Genomic DNA, 19267 nt, shown 5'->3' on the forward strand with positions numbered 1-19267 from the left:
CGAGAGCTGGTGCTGTAGTAATAGTGGGATTAGGAGAACATGAGGATACTACCATATCAGCAGCCACTTCTGTGTCAGTTGAACCATCCAATAAGGAGTTTAATGGTATAAATGCAGTGGTTGATGTATTTTCTAATGAAGCCACACATGTTGATGATTATGAGTTTTCATCAACTACAGATCCAGTTCAATTTTCTGTTGCAACGGTTAGTGATGTTCCTATGTCCATATATTTCAATGCGGCAACACCTATTGTTGATACAGTTAGCATGAGTACATATGGTTCACCTGCAGCTACATCTTTTTCAATGTATGATGGTGATACTATGCATTCCAGTCCAATGTATATTATATGGATGGATACAGGGAAGAAGATGTTTCATAGATCTTCTATAGAGTTTCCTTATGGTGATATTCTGACTTCATCAGCACAAGTTTTGACTGCTAGGCCATAGGGGTTGGTCCTGATTATGCGGGTTTGCAGTTGGTTTAACTTCCATATGGATATCACACATTACTTCAATTGGGATCCAGGTGGAGGTTGGAGTTCATTATGTTACTTAATTGCTTGAGGACAAGCAATTTCAACGAGGGTGGATTTGTAATGATCCCATCTTTTAGCTCTCACGTTCTCCAAAGTCTAAGTGGAGGATAAGAAGAAATTAAATTAATTTCTTATAAAGTCATTCAATTAAAATTAAAAGGTGACTTTGTATTAATAGCTTCTAGGGTATGTATTAATTATTGGAAGGACAGAAGCCTCTCGTGATTTAATTAATTATTGCCAGGGAGGAATTTCTAGGGTACGCATTAATTATTGGAAGGAGGAAGCTTCTAGCTCTTGCAATTAATTAATGTTTTAGTTCCTTCCAGAAGGATGAAGAAAAGGATAAATAGGGCTAAAAGTCTCATTGCTGATTATGGGATTATTGTATCGAATGATTATAACTTGCATTTGATAAGAGCTTGGATTTGTGAATCACACTCCTTTTTGGGCAATAGAGGACGTTCATTCTCTGTTTTAACATTCTAGACGTCATTCCCTTAGGGTTTGGCCTTTGGAATACATCTCTTTGTACTTGATTGCAGCATTTTTAGAATTAATATAAGTTCAGCCTTGGTTCAGCTTTGGGTATTCCTAGGTGGCCATTATAGTGGTATCAGAGTTGTTTCTAGGGTGTCCATTACACTCTTGCATCACAAACCTTTACGAACATATCCTACTGGCATTATTATTGTCAATAATCTTTGATGAACATTCCAATCCATTTGCAGCATTCGAAATTTTAAGCGTGGGGGAGTTTCTTTGTGTGCATGTTAATTATATTTCTTATAATATCTTTAAAGCTTCTAAAAACAAATCTCTTTAATATATATTCCTATAATCATTATGTTGTGGTCTCCATGAGGCATTTTGTGAAACAATTCATCTGTTCTGTTGTGCATACTTCCATTTTTACATGTATTTAGCTACCAAGGACGTAAATTAAGTGTTCTAATCACATAATCTTTAGACTCTCCATAGCTTGTAATCATTGCACTTGTGAGATGATAAGCTTTGAAACAATGTGGCAAACAATTTATGATGCCTTCACTATGCTTCCTAACCAATATGTGTTCATGGATGTCCATGCATCGTTCCAAGCCCCTCATTTAAGTATGGAAGGGTACTGGCAATAATTGTAGAATTTGGCTTTATACCTACCCAATGCATTTGCGCAAAGGTCTCTCAAGCATTTTCAACAAATCTATTTTGTATGTAACCTACAATTATTATACATGCAATAAGAGCACATTTTGCATGCATGCCAGCTATGGTTATTACAATTACAACATTCGGGAAATTTCTTTTGTGAGTTGTTGGATGTCCAAACAGACTACCATAAAGCAATAATTTACCCTATTATCAAAAGACTTTTCATCAAATTCATTTTGGTTCAAAGTCCTATAGTCATTTGATTCCTTAAGGTGATATCTCTTTGAGGCAATCTATCCCTAAGCTCGTGGCTCAAACGAACATTGGTGACTTGGTGAAAGTCACAAGAATCAGCCATACAACAAGGTTGTCAATTACAACTGCTTCAAAGTTTAGAGTTTGATCAACAAACCGATATTGTGTAGATTTTGCGAAATTGCATTCTATGATAATATATCTATTTGATGCAAACTATCAAACGATTCAATTGCATTGTCTATGAGCTTTGTATGCATCTCTATCTAGGCAATTGCAACTCCAAAATTATTAAACTTTAATGGATGTTTTAACTTATTCTGAAGCTCTCTTATTTGTCATGGGATGGGGGGAAAATCCCAAAGGTGATTAAATTTGAATGTATTCTCGTCAATTGCATTTTCTTTGAAGTTTCAAAGCATTCTCACCGTATGCATTTACTGCACACATTGCAACCATTCCTTGAGATGACATTTCTTTGACGAATTATGTCAAAGACTTCAGATACATTGTCTTTGATTCCACACTTCACATACCTATTTACCAGAACATTTCCAATAAAATTATCTAAGCAAAACCCCTTGCCAACATGCTTTGATGATAGTTGATAACCTGTTCTAGAATCCCCATTGGTGTGTGTGCCCTTGGGAAAATATTAGCAAAGGTTGTATAATGTGATTATACACTTGCCAATTGCATTTTTGAAAACGAGCATTGTTTTTGACTAGCAAGGTATTTTTCATTTCAATTATAACTAGATGTCAAGGAGGATGAGGTGATAACAACCCATATAAATTTATTCATAACAAGACTTTTAGTATGAAACTTTAATGTTTTCCGAATATAGGTTCATGCAAATGTAAGCATTAAAATCTTAGAAATGGTGAAAAGGGTTTTCATGAAAATTGGTCACAACACTCTAAATAGTACCACAAACATGCTCACAAAACAATTTCCCTTGAATTTTTTATAATTTTAAAGATATAGACGTTTTCATGTTTTTGCCGATGTAGAGGATTAAATCAAAGCACACGCACATAAATTCACGATCTATCCCCTAGGAATAAATATAACATTGTGAATGTGGGATGACAATTTGGACTAGGATGTTCAAAATGAACTTGGTCTAGTGATGATGGGGCACACATTAAACAACCTACAAATTGATTAAAGAAATAAAAGCTTTAGAACAAAACCACAAACAATCATCTTAAAGACTCTTGGAAAGCTGGACATTAGATATAACACAAGTTTAAAATTTGAATGTGCAAGAATCAAGGCAAAAATACCATATGAAAAATAGAAAAGCAAAGAGCACAAGGTTGTAACACCACAAATTCAATCATCCATCTTCAACATTAACATTATTGCACTTTATGGTTTTAAATGCCTTTCTTCCTTCTAGCTAATAACTGACACATAATTTATAAAATTATAACTAAAATCTAATATATAAACATTAACACATTAATTGATTATTTGTTATTCTAAGTCATGCACTAATAATTTTAAACAAAATTTACAGACATATATCATAACAAAATATTTTGGGGAAGAAAGAATGACCAAAAGTATAAAAAGAAAACTTAAAATTTAAAGCCATTTTTAATAACACGGAGGTATTGAGAGATGGGAGAGAGTGAGAGAGATGCTATTTTTAAAATTCAAAGCCATTTTAATAACATGGAGGTATAAAGAGATGTTAAATTAAAAAGAATTTAGGTACAAATATAGTTCAGGTAAAGTTAGGTGCTTTAATTCATTGTGGGTTCTTTCATGAAGGAACCACCATGAACCAAAGCACTAAAGAATACCCGAGGATCATATCCAAGCAAAAGTACCAAAATAGGTTTTAACATATGTGTGTGTGTGTGTATCTGTATGTCTGTAATGTTCCCTTCCTAATTTGTTGTAGAAGTTGCCCTAAGTCACAATTAGGGTTAGGGCTTACCAAATAAATGTTGTCTTTAACTATGTGATATATAACATGAATCTTGCATTCAACACACGAACACAAAGCCAACATACACAAACACACACATATTCAATAATGGAAACATTATTCTAAATAAATCAAGGATTAGAGTAAAGAGATTATAACTGCATTACTATGCAGCACTTTAATTATATGTGAATTCTAATTATAATAGATGTAGATAAAGGAAACCTAGTAGGGTGCCATATGATCACAATTATATCTCCATAAGCTCCTCCTTCTATAATTAGAGTTAATCATGATTCACCAATAGTCTCCCAACATAGGAGTTGGAAAGGTACTTTACCTTAGTGGTTATCCATCAATCATAGAGCAATAGGGTGCCCTAATAGTTACTCTCCCTTAATTGTCACTGCAGTTGAGCCCTTAATGGTTCTTCCTTAATCATGATTCAGTAGCAAGCTCTTGTAATCGTTTTCCTTTAACTGTCATTGCAATAGGGTGCCCTTAGTGTTTCTCCCTTAGTCACAATGTAGTAAGGTGGTCTCATAGTTGTTCCCTTAACAGCCACTGCAATAGGATGCCCTTAGTGGTTCTCCCTTAATTGTAAACTCTGTCCTATTTCCTTCTGGTTGAAATTTATCAGATTAAATTCATATCTTAATGTTTATTTACAACAGGCCAAGAAGAAATATAAAATCACATAGATAATTTAATAATCATTTCTGCATTACCCAAAATAGAATAGTATTAACTCCCTAAGTTCGGATCTGATTACTGGTTATTCTCTCCATAGTACACAGAATTTGATCTGTTGAAAGCTATTGTGTTCTTGTGTAATTCAACACTCTTTATTGAAGCTCTTCCCTTTTATATCTCCTTTGAGTGTAGAGAGTCATGTCCTTTCATTTGTTAATGCCCTTATTAGATGGTCACAACATCTTTTTGACAACAGCTGATGCCCCTTTCAATTCTTATTTAGTCTTCACCTACCTCTCACTTTTCAAAACTGCCTTAACTGCTTTTCAAATCTGCACATATACCATTTAAGATCTGTATATCCTCTTCTACTACATCTACATATCTTATTTCTTCTTTCCTTCTCAATTCTTATTTCAGACCCCTCCTTATACTTTTGCTCTGAATCTGCTCTAGTTCTCTACTCCTTTATCCATTTCATTTGATCCTTCTTCCCCTTAATATATTCTAATGTGAGGGAGAGGTCAGACTTCATCATTTCTCCCTTTCGACAAGAGTCACAACCCTTCATAACTGTCTCTCTTTGAAAGAGTCACAACCCTTCATAATTAAAACCCTTTTGAAGAGTCACAACCCTTCATAATTATTGAAGAGTCGCAACCCTTCATAATTGCAACCTTTTGAAAGAATCGCAACCTTTCATCATTGCTGCCCTTTAAAAGAGTCACTTCCTTATTTTCTTCAGATTTCTTTCTTCTTTCTATAATTCTTCTTTAATTCATACGTTTTCCTCTTTCTTCCTTCCTCCACATCCCCTTTCAAAGGAACTCTCCTTTTTATATCTTATGTTGAGGGAGTCATAACTCTTCATTATGTTTCTCTTGACCTTCCACTAAACTAATTAGATTATAAGTATATTTTGTATATTTTAATATTATTTATCCATTTATTTATATTTATTTATATTTATATTTTACTATTATCAATAATTAAATCTATTTCACAAAGGGGACATTACTCTGTGTGTACAAACACCATACCCATACCCAGGGGAAAAAAATTGCCATAATCAGCAACTTAGCTCTAAAAGAAAATATGCAGTTTATTCTACTAATAGGTGAGATATTGTTTAGTCTAATTAATCAACCTTCAGCTAGAAATTTCAAATAATGCAATTCATGGTTGTTAGTGAAGATTTGTTGGCAAACAGATTTGTCACTGTGAAACTATCTTTGAAATCGGCCATGTTCGCCCTATGAACAGTGACAACTATGCCAACAGTTGAAGACACTATAACTGATCACTATCAACTTGGAAACTTCCTCTGCGATTGAGAGGGGCAGCTCCCTCATATGATGGGTGTATTTATCTTTGTGTACTTTTCAACTGAAAAAACACAAGAACAGAACATGAAACTAAATAAGATGAACATCAGAAACCAAAATGATATACAAACACCAAATGTGATTCCTAAAAGATAACAATCTGAAAGGGGATTTTGAGCACAAATGCCATGATGACAAAGAATGAATGGTAGATCCTAACATACAAAAAGATAAACTATCCCATCGCACTCACATCAAGATGCCAAAGGATGAATGTTTTCTTTGCATCGATAATCCATACAAATGTATGAAGGAGCTACTTATTTAACAAACGATAAATTAGCAATCATAATTCAAAAAGACATTTGAACATACGAACAAATGCATTCTTTATTATTTCTAAGAAAGTATCAACCCAAAAACCTTTACACATAATATGAAAACACAATTTATTGAAAGTTCCTCTGTATTTCAGCAAAGTTTCCCCTTTACCAAAAGTCCCCCACCCCTTTTACATTACAAATAGCCTTGTATTTATAGCCTTTTTCAAATAACTAACTCCTCTCTAGGTTATTAACTAACTCCCTTTTACATGTTTTGGGAGAGGTTAATTAACCTCACAATTTTGCGAAAAAAATGGTCAAATCCATAAGCTCTAACCAAAAGTGACTTTACAAAAACATAACTTGAAGCCTATAAATTTGTAGAAAAAGACCATCAAATAAATAATCTTGTTGACATAAGAATGTGGGATTCTTTGAATTCATCGATCACTTCGTGATGAGCAATTTGACCTTGAATCATGTGCACTTTAACCACACATATGATAAGCACCTTGTTCACCATTATCATTTTTGAAGACAAACCTTTTTGTGTTAAAATCTGAAAAGATTAATAACCCAAAAAACTAGTGCAAAGAATAAATATCTAAACTATGAATGCAAATGATACAAAATCAAAATAGCAACACAGAGTTAGTCTCCAAGAGAGTAATGCAAATGCTAGAAGCAAAATAGCATTAAGAGGATGCCCAAAACAAGAGATGCAAATACAAGCCAGGTAGCATGCTTATATAGGCTAGGAAGAGGGAGGAGGTGGCAACACCAACCAATGAGGAGCAACCATCTATCGAACTAAAGATAGCAAAGTATCTTCCCAAGATAGCTAATGGATGCTCACATGTAGGAAGGTGACTCCTCACAACCATTCACCTAATAAGACATGCTTTATTAACCTAAGCGAGATTATTAAAAGTGTAGGAAAAACCTAGCAATATAGGAAAAATAAAAAACTACACTAACACCCCCCCATAAGTGAAGCTTAGGTGGATGTAGAAATGGGTCCCGGCAAGTCAAGCCTAATGACGTACCCATGTACATAAGATTTCCCAAAAGAGAGAAAAGAGACCCCACAAAAAAAAAGTCAGGACTCCAAGTGAGAGGAAGAGGCCCCTCCAAAAGATGAAGCATCCCGCACCCTTAGCAAAGCTCGCAAATGAAGGAACTTGCTCTCAATGAAGGGTTTGGTGAAGATATCAGCAACTTGCTCGGAAGTCGGACAATAGCGAAGGTCAATGACATGACCATGGATGAGCTCTCGGATGTAGTGCATGTGGACCTCTATGTATTTGGTCCGCTGATGATGAACCGGATTCTGTGAGATCTGAATGGCACTCTGGTTGTCACAAAATATGACTGATGGCCATCTAATCTGGATACCAAACTCAGTGAGAAGATGTTGAAGCCAAATGGCCTCAGTGGCGGCATTTACAAACCCCCGATACTCAGCCTCAGTAGAAGATAGAGCAATAGCAGACTGCTTTTTGCTCGACCAACAAACAAGACCTGACCCAAGCGAGAAGCTATACCCTGAAGTAGACTTGCGATCCTCAAAATCACCTGCCCAATCTGAATCTGTGTAGCCCACCAAATCAAGCTCAATACCTGCTGCGTAGTGAATCCCACAACTATGAGAACCCTGAATGTAGTGAAGGATCCACTTGGTTGCTTTCCTGTGCAGCTCATGGGGCTCCTTCATGAATCGAGAGACCATGCCTACAGCATAGGAGATGTCAGGTCTCGTACGAGTCAGATAAATGAGACTCCCAACAAGTTGGCGGTACAAAGTGCCATCAACAAGTGGAGAAGAACATTGAGCCTCAAGTTTGACTCTAGAAAGGAAGGGAGTCGGAGCAGGCTTACAGTCAGCCATATGAAACCTCGAGAGTAAATCTAGAGCATACTTGGATTTGTGATGGTGATCCCAAAAGGAGACTGAAGGATCTCAATCCCGAGAAAGTAATGCAACAAGCCCAAGTCAGTCATCAAAAAACTGTCCTAATGGGCCACTTTGACAGCCTTAATGGTGGGTGAAGAACTTCCTGTGATCAGCAAGTCATCAACATACAAAACCAAAAATAGAAGTGAATCACCCTATTGCAAAATGTAGACATTAGGATCAGAATGGCACTGAGTGAACCCAACTAATAGAAGGAAGGAGTCCATCTTGGCATACCAGGCCCGAGGAGCCTGTTTGAGGCCATAGAGAGACTTCTGAAGACGGCACACAAGTGAAGAATCCTAAAGGAAGCCCTGTGGATGCTCCATGTAGATCTCCTCATTAAAGTCACCATGAAGAAAAGCACTCTTCACATCCATCTGATGTACTTCCCAACGATCAGCTGCAGTAATGGCAAGAACAATTCGAATGGAATTCATTCGGGCAACTAGCGCAAAAGTCTCAGAGTAGTCAATCCCAGGAACCTGGGAGAATCCTTTGGTGACCAAGCGAGCCTTGTGTTTGTCAACTGACCCATCTGCTGCAAATTTTGTCTGATAGATCCACTTACATCGAACAAGTTTTTTTCCTTTAGGAAGAGGGACAAGATCCCAAGTGTGGTTCCTCATCAAGGAACTATACTCTTCTTGCATAGTTGTATCCCACTCAGGAATACTAGAAGCCTCATGAAAGGACTGTGGATCTGAGGCAGTAGCAATGAAGACATGTGGAGCATCCTAGAATTGTGAACGAGTTTGCCTGGTGTCTGATGGATCCCCAACCCAATCACCTGCAGACTACAAGGTCTGTCTAGCCCAAAGTGGATAGGAAGATGGAGAATCTGGAGGGGAATCATTAACCTCTGAATGATGACTAGGAGAGAAAGGAGGTGAGTTCTCTAAATCACTTTCTACATCAAAAGTAGAGATAGAAGACTGTTCAGGTGAATCTGACTCATCAGAAGATCTATCATGTATTCCAAGTGACTCTAATGTCAAGGTAGGAGTTGGAGAAGTGATAGAAAGCGAGCTTGAAGATCCCTCCTCAAACTGAACACTCCTCTCAATGAATAACTCATGTGTAGTAGGGTGGAGCAACCGATAACCCTTCACACCATCAGGATAACCTACAAATATGCAAGGTCTGCTTTGCGGATCCAAGGCCTTACGTTTCTCTATAGGAATGTGGGCCCATGCAGGGGAGCCAAGAACTCGAAAGTGCTTAACTGATGGTTTTCGACCGCTCCAAGCTTCAAAAGGAGTAACTCCCTTCAAGGCTCGGTGAGGAACACGATTGTGGATATAACAAGCACAGTTAATGGCTTCTGCCCAATACTGTGGTGCAAGAGATCTAGAGTGAATCATACAATTTGCCATTTCCTTCAAGGATCTATTCTTCCATTCTGCAACACCATTTTGCTAAGGATTGTATGGAACTGAATGTTGTAAATCAATCCCCTCTGAAGTGCAAAATCTTTCAAACCGATGGTTGACATACTCACCACCATTGTCTGTGTGCAAAACCTTGATGGCTTTCCCAGATTGCTTTTCTACAAAAATTTTGAAGTCTTGAAAATGATCAAATACCTCTAACTTCTGTTTGAGAAAGTACACCCATGTATATTGAGAAAGGTCGTCAATGAATGTGATGACATATCGGGCCCTGCTGAAAGAAGGATGTTGAAATGGACCAACCAAATCACTATGAACTAACTCTAGTATCTGTGAAGCTCTCCATGCCTTACTTTTGTCAAACTTTTCCTTAGGATGCTTACCAAGAATGCAACCTTGGCAAACACCTCCTGAGAATTGAACTGAAGGCAACCCTGTGACCATGCTCTACCGGTTGAGCTGATGCAAATAGCGGAAGTTAAGATGGCCAAACTGCTCATGCCATAATTTACTCACATCATTAGAGTGAGTGAGCAAAACAGATGAAGGAGGATCAGAAACAAAGTGAGCAAACAGATAGAGTCGTGACTGATGATCTGCTCTCCCAACTGCAACTACAGAATCACTATGCAACTCACGTATCTCCACTGAATCAAGAGTGAACTCAACCCGCTTGCCTGAACTTGTGTGAGTGATCTGGTATATTGATAGGAGATTAGTTGATAATGAGGGTACACAAAGAACATCATGGAATGTGCCATCCCCCACATCAACAGACCCTCTCCCACACACCTCAACAGGGGTGTCATCAACCATCAAAATAGAAGGCATAGTACATGGCTCCAAGGATGCAAGTTCTTCCTTAGATGAAGCCATGTGGTGCGAAGCACCCGAATAAAGAACCTAAGTGGATGGTGAGGAAGCAACTGCAACAAGAGCCTTGCCCTTTCCTTTCCCCTTGTTGTTTTCTTTTGCCTTGTTAGACCCTTCATTAGAACTTTGTTTGATAGACTCAGGAACACTAATATTATTCTTCCCAAGAATGTATGTCAAGTGATCAATTTGTTTCTTCAAACATTTATGTTCATCATGACCGGGTCTTTTACAATAGGCACATTTAATCTTTTCTTTCTTAGGCTTATCGCCCTTAGAGGATGAGGTATTAATAGTTGCTTTTGAAGCAATTGGTATCTGATCCTTCTTTTCCTCACTATTATTTTGTTTCTCATCCTTACTTACTACTTTGTCCTTTTTGTTCTTTTGTGCCTTGGTTGGCAGCTAAGGCATGTGACTTAGAGGACTTAAGAGTGCCCATCTGGATTAGCTTGTCCTGTTGTCGAGTGAGATTGACAGCAAAATCATCTAGAGATGGCATGGTGAATTGAGTACCAAGTGCACCCTTAGTAGTATAGAAGGTAGAGACAAACACAAAATATTTTGAACTTAGCTTAGAGAAAATATTAAGAATTAGTTGTTCATCTTTCTTTTCAATTCCACATTGTTTTAACTGCAGCCTTAGTGATTTCAATTTGGTGAAAAAATCTTGGATTGTGTTGAAATTGCCTGAACTTAAACTAATTAATTCATTTTCCAACATATGACCCCTCATTGAATCTTGTGTGCCAAATAGTGTTTCTAGCTTTGTCCATATTTCATTTGGTGTATCCAAAGACTCAATGTGAAATAGCAAGTCAGGAGAAACAGACAAACACAATGTTCCATATGCCTCATCACATTTGTTAAACCACTTAGGCTTATCTTCATCTTTATCAAGTTCAGTTTCAAGTCCCATAGTTATCATATTTAATCTAGCTTTCCTTAAGTGAATTGTCATGCGTGATTTCCACTCAAAGTAATTGTATGGAGTTAGGATGGGCATATTTGTTTGGTCCATGATGAAGAAATGCTAAAAAGAAGAGAACCCAGCCACGACAATGCCCCCCCCCCCCCCTTTTACTCAATCAAAGAACCCCCCCCCCAAAAGAAATATGATTTGGCACTTTATTTTAGTGCATTTACAACTACCACTAGAAAGAAATACTTAGTGGTCTTGATTTCAATGCATTACAAACCCTCATGAAGAGCATATGCTGAAAGTGAAACTTAGGCACAATAATCAAGGAAACAAATAGCACCACTGTGATCTACTCGAAAAATCATGCATTTTTAAAAAAAGAATTGCCTCGATACGAGGTCGTATGAGAAAGTTATGATCCTCCGAAGTTTCTAAAACGAGAACTGTGCACAGTTACGGCCAAGAATCTGCAATTTCTAAAAAATTTATGCATGAAAATCAAAAACAACTCCACTAGTGGATAGAGCAAAAAAAATAGGCTAGGTCATAACAAGAATCATCGAAATTGGAGTCTGTATGAGCAAGAACGAGGCATTTGAAAACTGCGTTCAAATCTGCGACTGCAAATGGAGAGGGGTACGGCTGTAGCTTTCCGCACTCAATTTTGCAAAATATATAGATTGCATGCAAAAACTAAAAGATACCCAGATGGTTTTTTGGGGCTACGTACAAAACCCAGAAAGCATTTTTCTTGTTGATGTATAGAAGATGTAGTTGTAGTGTAAATCAGACGCCTTTAACAACAAAAAATGGCCCCAATAACCAAAAAACAACCCCAGCAACCAAAAGACATCATGAAAAGATTGAATTAGCTACCTAAGTCAATAAATGGCATGCTGAAACTTGCAATATTGATTGAAAACATCAAATATGCAAGTTGGTTGTCAGATTTGAGATTGAAACCTCAATTTTGCAACTTGTATGACGATCTCTGATCTCGGTGAAATGAAAGCCAAATCTGACTTTCTCAAGCCTGCTAGACGCGTTGGAACAACCAGAAATGTTGTCAGTATAACCAGAAACGCTGCAATCACTCAAATTAAAAATATTTTTGTCAAACTTTTTTGATTCTCAAGATCATCCAAAAATGCGAGAGAAGACCATACTAGGTTTTTCAAAAACTTACAATAAGATTTATTAGCCCCCCCTAAATCTTTCAAATAAGGAAACTAAAATCTACTCTTGCACGTAGAAAAGCTCTGATACCATGTTAAAATCTGAAAAGATTAATAACCCAGAAAACTAGTGCAAAGAATAAATATCTAAACTATGAATGCAAATGATACAAAATCAAAATAGCAACACAGAGTTAGTCTCCAAGAGAGTAATGAAAATGCTAGAAGCAAAATAGCATTAAGAGGATGCCCAAAACAAGAGATGCAAATACAAGCCAGGTAGCATGCTTATATAGGCTAGGAAGAGGGAAGAGGTGGCAACACCAACCAATGAGGAGCAACCATCTATCGGACTAAAGATAGCAAAGTATCTTCCCAAGATAGCTAATGGATGCTCACATGTAGGAAGGTGACACCTCACAACCATTCACCTAATAAGACATGCTTTATTAACCTAAGCGAGATTATTAAAAGTGTAGGAAAAACCTAGCAATATAAGAAAAATAAAAAACTACACTAACATTTTGAGGGATTCGATTTGAACAATTAGGAGATTTTTATGTTCCATCCACTTAGTTGAACAATTCACTGTCCTATTATAACTTATGTGTGTTCTCCAGATATCCTCATATTTTGATGGATATTCCCACCGAGCCTCAAGGCTGGAGCATAGATGTATCTATCTAAAAAGGTTCTAATAGAATGGTTGATTGTTATCCACACATGCATGCATAAAACACACTTCTGTATTCACCGATGATTTTAAATGGCATATCAATGTTAAATTTGGCATGTCCTCGAGGAACCACTATCAACATAAAGACCAATCATCGACACCTCCCCATTGTAGATTACCAAAAAGTATTTGAAATGGTTTATGATGCTTCCAAAAGTCCTTTGTGAATCTATTGTTCTACACGTACATGCTGCAACCAAATCAATCCCTTCTTCAAGGAAGCTTCCATAGATTCGGTTGACCAAGATACAAACCTTTGTGTACTTTCATGATTTGCACTTATTTACTTTGTTCATGATTTGGTGTTTGTCATCAGATAAGATAGTATTGCTTTGAAGTGTTCTGGCTAACCATTTATAATGCTTCTAAACCCTATATCAATGAGTCTATGTACATTTTATGATAGCCTCCTTTCTTCTTTTTGAACAGCACCATCCGACACATACTACTACTTTGATGACCCTATATACTATACACAATTTCTATTGTCTCATGTGTTGAAGGAAGCCATGCACCATTCCAACTGCTAGCTTGTGACCACGAACTAATGGCTCCAACTCATACCAAGCTATAAAGAGCACACAAAGCTCTTCATGGTAGAATCCTTGAACCCAATTCTAAGTCTTGATGGTGGCCCTTTGTTCTATGAATAGTTCGCTTATTTTTCATACTGAGATGCACTCAAATGTCTCACCATTTAAGATGTGTACATTCACTCTGAAGGATTCCATATACTCTATTGGATTTCTATTCTAGAGTTTGGTGATCACGACTTGTCACAGGTGGAAAGAGTTCCATGAGAGCAGCTAACACTATATTTGTATGCACCTAAAATCCTCCATGAGCACCTCGAACACTCCCTCTACGTTCACATGCAACTTGGATATCTGTGAAACAATTCATGTGTCTTACTATCAATCAATATTGCAAACCTCTCGTTTGCAATCAAGGTTGGATTTCCATGATATTGTTGTGATGCCATAATCAAGATCAAGAGTGATAATTAGAGAAGCATGGCCTTGCAACCAACCATGATGACAAGCATGACTCTCCAGCGACTATATTGACAATGGGCGCGCCAAGCATTCTAAATCACCCCAATGATCTTTCATCCTCTTGGAATTTTGTGAAGTGATTCCATCAAGCATCAATTCGCTTTATTTGTGGGACCTTCCTCCATAAAGCGCAACGGCTTTCTGTCAAATACTCAGGGTGCCTTCAAAGACATTATGTCAAACAACTAGCAACATACTCCTTATGATCTGATTGAAAGAACAACCTAATTCCAAAGCTCCAGCTTTGGCATACGCAAACAAAGAGATGGAAATGGTGATAGTGTTTTCCTTTACACCTACCGATGCATGAGTACTTTGTGATTTACATTCCATGAATTTTAATTTGTTTGAAACATTATGTCAAAGACTTCAATAATTCTCAATATGTTTCAATTTGAGCCAATGTGCAATTATCAAAACTCCGTGTCAATGTGATAGAGAATATGGTAGATCAATTTTGATATTTTACAAGAAGAGCATTTACTTGAAAGTTTACTAAAGTGATTCCCCATCAATCTGTATGTATAGGGAAACAAGCGGATCACAATAAGGCATTTTGTCAAACATGTGACGAGCACTGCCAATATATCATGTTTCAAATACTATGTGTTGTAGTTATGGATAATGACACATAGCTTCCTTCATTGTAATATCTGACAATATCCCTTTTTTGATATAATTCAATGACTATTGATACTCCATTCTGAAGCTCTCGTTGTGACGTAGACAAGGAGGATGCTCAGCAAAGTTTATTGAATTTGCACCAAAAATTTCTACTAGCACCTTATTAGATGCTTCTGAACCCCACTTGAAACCATGTTAACAATCCTCCTATCCATTGCACATGTGCCCAGACGTTTTTCATATGGAGAACAATCATTGTTGCAAGATTGTCATTTTTGTTTCTACACCTTCCTCGATTTATGTACTTTGGGAGCATATATTATAATCATGGCATTCTACAATACCATTGTTAGAATATATAGTCCACCAATATAACTGAGAGGGGTGGGGTGAATCAATTATCCAACTATTATCACAATTATCAACCTTAATCAAACTTAACCATATAAACAATAGAATCAGAAACCACAACAAGATACTCATGCACAATAACACCAAATATGTTAACTAGGGAAACCCTTGACCAGAGGGAAAACCCCAGTGGGGATGGTACCCAAAAGATGATGCACTAATATAAATATTCCTTGTTAGAGGGTAGACCCTATTAGGAGCCTATAACAACATTCAATACATATCAGTCCCTATTAGGAGACTCTAAATCCCTATTAGAACATTCCAACCCTATTAGGAGTTATGCCAACCCTATTAAGAGTTGTGGAAGTCAAATGGACCCACTGTCCAAATGATCTTTGTATTATTCCTTGCAGAATAATAGAATTGAATTGTACTTCCTTCCTCTTTCTTTGTCCTATCAACCAGAACTTCGCTCCTTCTGATCTTGTAACCAGATGACAAATCTTGCATCCAATAATCCCTTGGATCGCTTACTTGCATTCACCAAACGCTCCTTTTCGCACTTCACATAGAGTATATATTCCAAATCACAATTTACAAACAAGGAAAACATCTTTTCTTTATACCCTATCTTCAAATAATTCCTTGAGTCGGCCTTGAGGCTTTCCCAATTAATTATAATAAGATAATTAATTGATTCGCAATTACAATAGCACTGTCGGCTCATTAGTATATACAAAACTTCACACGTGCGATAATAGGGCTTGCGCACTTGCTAACGTCACCATCAGATTGTCTTCAATCACTGGCTGACCACGCATCACCAGATTATATCTTTGCTAGAAGATATAATAGGATCATTAGAAACTGCTTTCCATGCACTATGTCTTTGTACTGCTCTCCGTAAATCACTTATAACTTTCGTACATTGTCCACTTAGACTCTGCACATTTAACCTTGTCATCAGGACACAAGGTACAACATGTCCTTAAATGCGCTTCGCTTGTACATCAAAACTCTGTCTGTACAAGTATGATCTATCTCTGCTACTCTGCCAGTCTTTGCAGACTTACTGCTATGTTGACATCAATGACAAACACAGTCATGAATGCAACATGTCAATCCTCTCCAATGCTTAGGATACTCCCCCAAAGGAATACCATCAGCATTCATGCTAACAACCATTTCTGGAGTTGTCATTTCTTCAAACAATTCGATGACGTCCTTCTTAAACCCATGTGTGTGCATTCTTTATAAAATCTGCAATCCATGAAAACATGTTCCTGTTTGGCTTCCATGAAAAAAACCAGCCAGAATATGCATTGAAAATGGAGGAAAAAGTATCTTGGTTCAGTTCTTGAACCCATCCTATGCAATTCAAAGAAAAGCTCAAAAACGTCATTCCCACATCCAAAGTGATTACGTGTTGTGTCTCCTGTCTCACTACCATTTTCACTGCCTCAATGGCATTCTTTTAAACAAACAATGTTCTATTCACACATCTGCCACAGTACCTGCGGTCATAAATTTTTTCTTTTCATTCTTCTCCATTCATAGGTGTCTATTAATTTGGGCATTTTAGCATGTACGCTCAGAATAACTAATTTTTTTGGAGGTTAATTAACCTCTTGACTTTTAACCTTCTAATTTGGCTCTAGAGATGAGTCGATGGCATCAAGATCATAAAATCATTAAAAATGAAATAAATTAACGACTCTTTAAAACTTGAAGTTTGACACATGTGTAACTTGTTTTGGCTCAAGAAGATGAAATTTTCGCAGTACGACTGGATGGGACCTAAGGGAGATGTATATAGACACATCATGAATCAGATTGGATGAAACACTTCATTTGACATTACGAAAAAATTGAAAATTTTGCCAGGTATAGGAACCGAGGCAACAAGATTCATTTCAATTTCTTTAAAACTGGCATTTATTTTCTGTCAATCATTTTTAATCTACACCGAGAATCCAATACCGATAATGTTTCCCAAGTTTACTGAACTTTTAAACTGAATGATTGCTTACAATTTTCCATAATTCCAAAAACAGAATTATTAGTTTGTTACAGTTTTCCTAATTTCAAGCATACTCACAAATCACAATGTTAGTGGCATTCATCCAATAAAAACATCTAATTCAAACCTCAAAAAAAAAAATGCAAACTTTTATAGTGTAAGAGGTAAATAATTGGAGTTTCATCATGGAATCGAGATTCAAATCCCCAACATATAGTTTGTGTTGAAAGTGACTATAATCACACTTGTGAGACTTGTCAAGCCTGAAGAAAAGTCGATCTAAATGATTCCATCCGGCTCAATTTGGTAATATCGAACGACAAAAATAAAGGAAGAAAGTAGCATAAGAGCTGCAAAACTACCCCCTCACACCCTCATTATATGATCTCAAACGATACTTTGCAGCACCCATGAGAGAAAAACGTGCTTCGCAACATGGAGGGCACAATTTGGAGTATTTGGATTAGTTTAATCAATTCTTTTGGTATTTTAATTGAATTTTGATTGCTTTAGTTTTTCCATTTCTGCAAATGTGTTGAATTTCGCTTAGTTGAAACCTAATATGATCCCTGAATAGGGCCATCAGAGTCAGAACTAGACATACTCTCCATATGGCAATGCAACCCAATATTTCAACTAAAAATATCAAATGTAGATTTACACGGACTCAGTGGTGAATCATTCCTTAAGACGTTCTAAATGCATTAACCATTTCAATGCAAAGGTTAAGAGCAAGGATAATTTATCCTTGAAACGACAAAGTAACTACAACTAAAGCAGAAAACACAACGAAAGGAAATTGAACAATCAAAATATTATATATACGCAAATGTCCTTAAAACATCTAAATTGAGTAAAACAAAGGCTCCACTCTGAGAGCCCAGCTTCCATTCCTGTTAAACTTGTTAACAAAATCTCCAATCAAAAAAAAACAAATGCAATTTTCCTTAAAATCATTTAAACTAGGCAAAATTCAGGATCCAACTCAGGGAGCCCAATTTCAATGCGCACAAGAAGAATATAGAAATTTTCCAAACAAACAAAAATGAATCCAAGCTTCATATATAGGAAAAAGGCCAAAGGATTATATACCTTCCAAGCAAGCAATAACAAATAAGTCTCGAGTCCCCAGGCACCTCTGTCGACATAATCTCCATTGAAAACAAAAAAGCGACTATCGGATGGAGGCCCTGCGTCCTGCAGCAGAAACAATACATCATGCAATTGGCCGTGCACGTCGCCCACTACAACAACGCTGCAATCTTGTTCAGGCACATCGATCTGAAGGCAGTTGGGCTCCCTGTGCAGAATCTTCGACGCCGCCCCTATTAAACTGTCGATGAAATTCACCGGCAGTATTGACGGCAGCTTCGATGGAGCAACGTATTTGGAAGACCAGTCGAAAGTAGCGCCTAACAACTCTACCCATTCCAAGCTTAACGCGCCATTAGAGGGCCATTGTAGAGGAATTAGACCAGGTGGCGGAGGAGGCTTTTCTTCGTCATCTTCTTCAATATTGCTGTAGTTGGTGTTCGAGAAAGAGGAGGAGGAAGCCATGGTGGAGCAGCAGGAGCAGCATAAGGCTATTAGACGACCTTTTCGTTTCTTCTGTTTATCTTTGTAGTTTATGCGCAAGCAGGTCATCTTACGGTGGAATTTGTGTTGGGAAATGGTGGGTTTTTTTCACGACCTTGTTTGCTTTCGGTTTTTTAATTATATGGTGGACTCCACAGGAATTTAGAAGCGATGGCCCAAATTTATTCCGGTGTCATAAAACTTCGTAATCGTCCTCATCGTTTAGTTAGCCAACAGAATCGCAACCATTTATGACAAATTCATGTGGGCCTAGATGCTTATCATTAATCCATGCTAAAGCTACATGGAGTAGAGTGTAAAAGAAGTTTGTCTTAGTTCAAGTAATTATTATTA

At 37.2% G+C, this 19267-nt stretch overlaps 1 protein-coding gene across 1 annotated transcript in view; it reads right to left on the reverse strand.

The window, feature by feature from the left end:
- The window catches only part of PP7 (serine/threonine phosphatase 7), a 71225-nt gene extending 52163 nt beyond the window's left edge, over positions 1-19062 (reverse strand). Inside the window, exon 1 of the mRNA XM_089826458.1 lies at positions 18431-19062. Coding sequence (XP_089682584.1) covers positions 18431-18982 — 552 coding nt within the window. The 5' untranslated portion in view covers positions 18983-19062. The remainder of the gene's footprint in view (positions 1-18430) is intronic.
- Between the last annotated feature and the right edge of the window lie 205 nt (positions 19063-19267).

This window comes from Cupressus sempervirens, chromosome 4 (genome assembly GCF_028749045.1).
Source record: "Cupressus sempervirens isolate cs-2001-9-10 chromosome 4, ASM2874904v1, whole genome shotgun sequence".
Classification (NCBI taxonomy): Eukaryota; Viridiplantae; Streptophyta; class Pinopsida; order Cupressales; family Cupressaceae; genus Cupressus; species Cupressus sempervirens.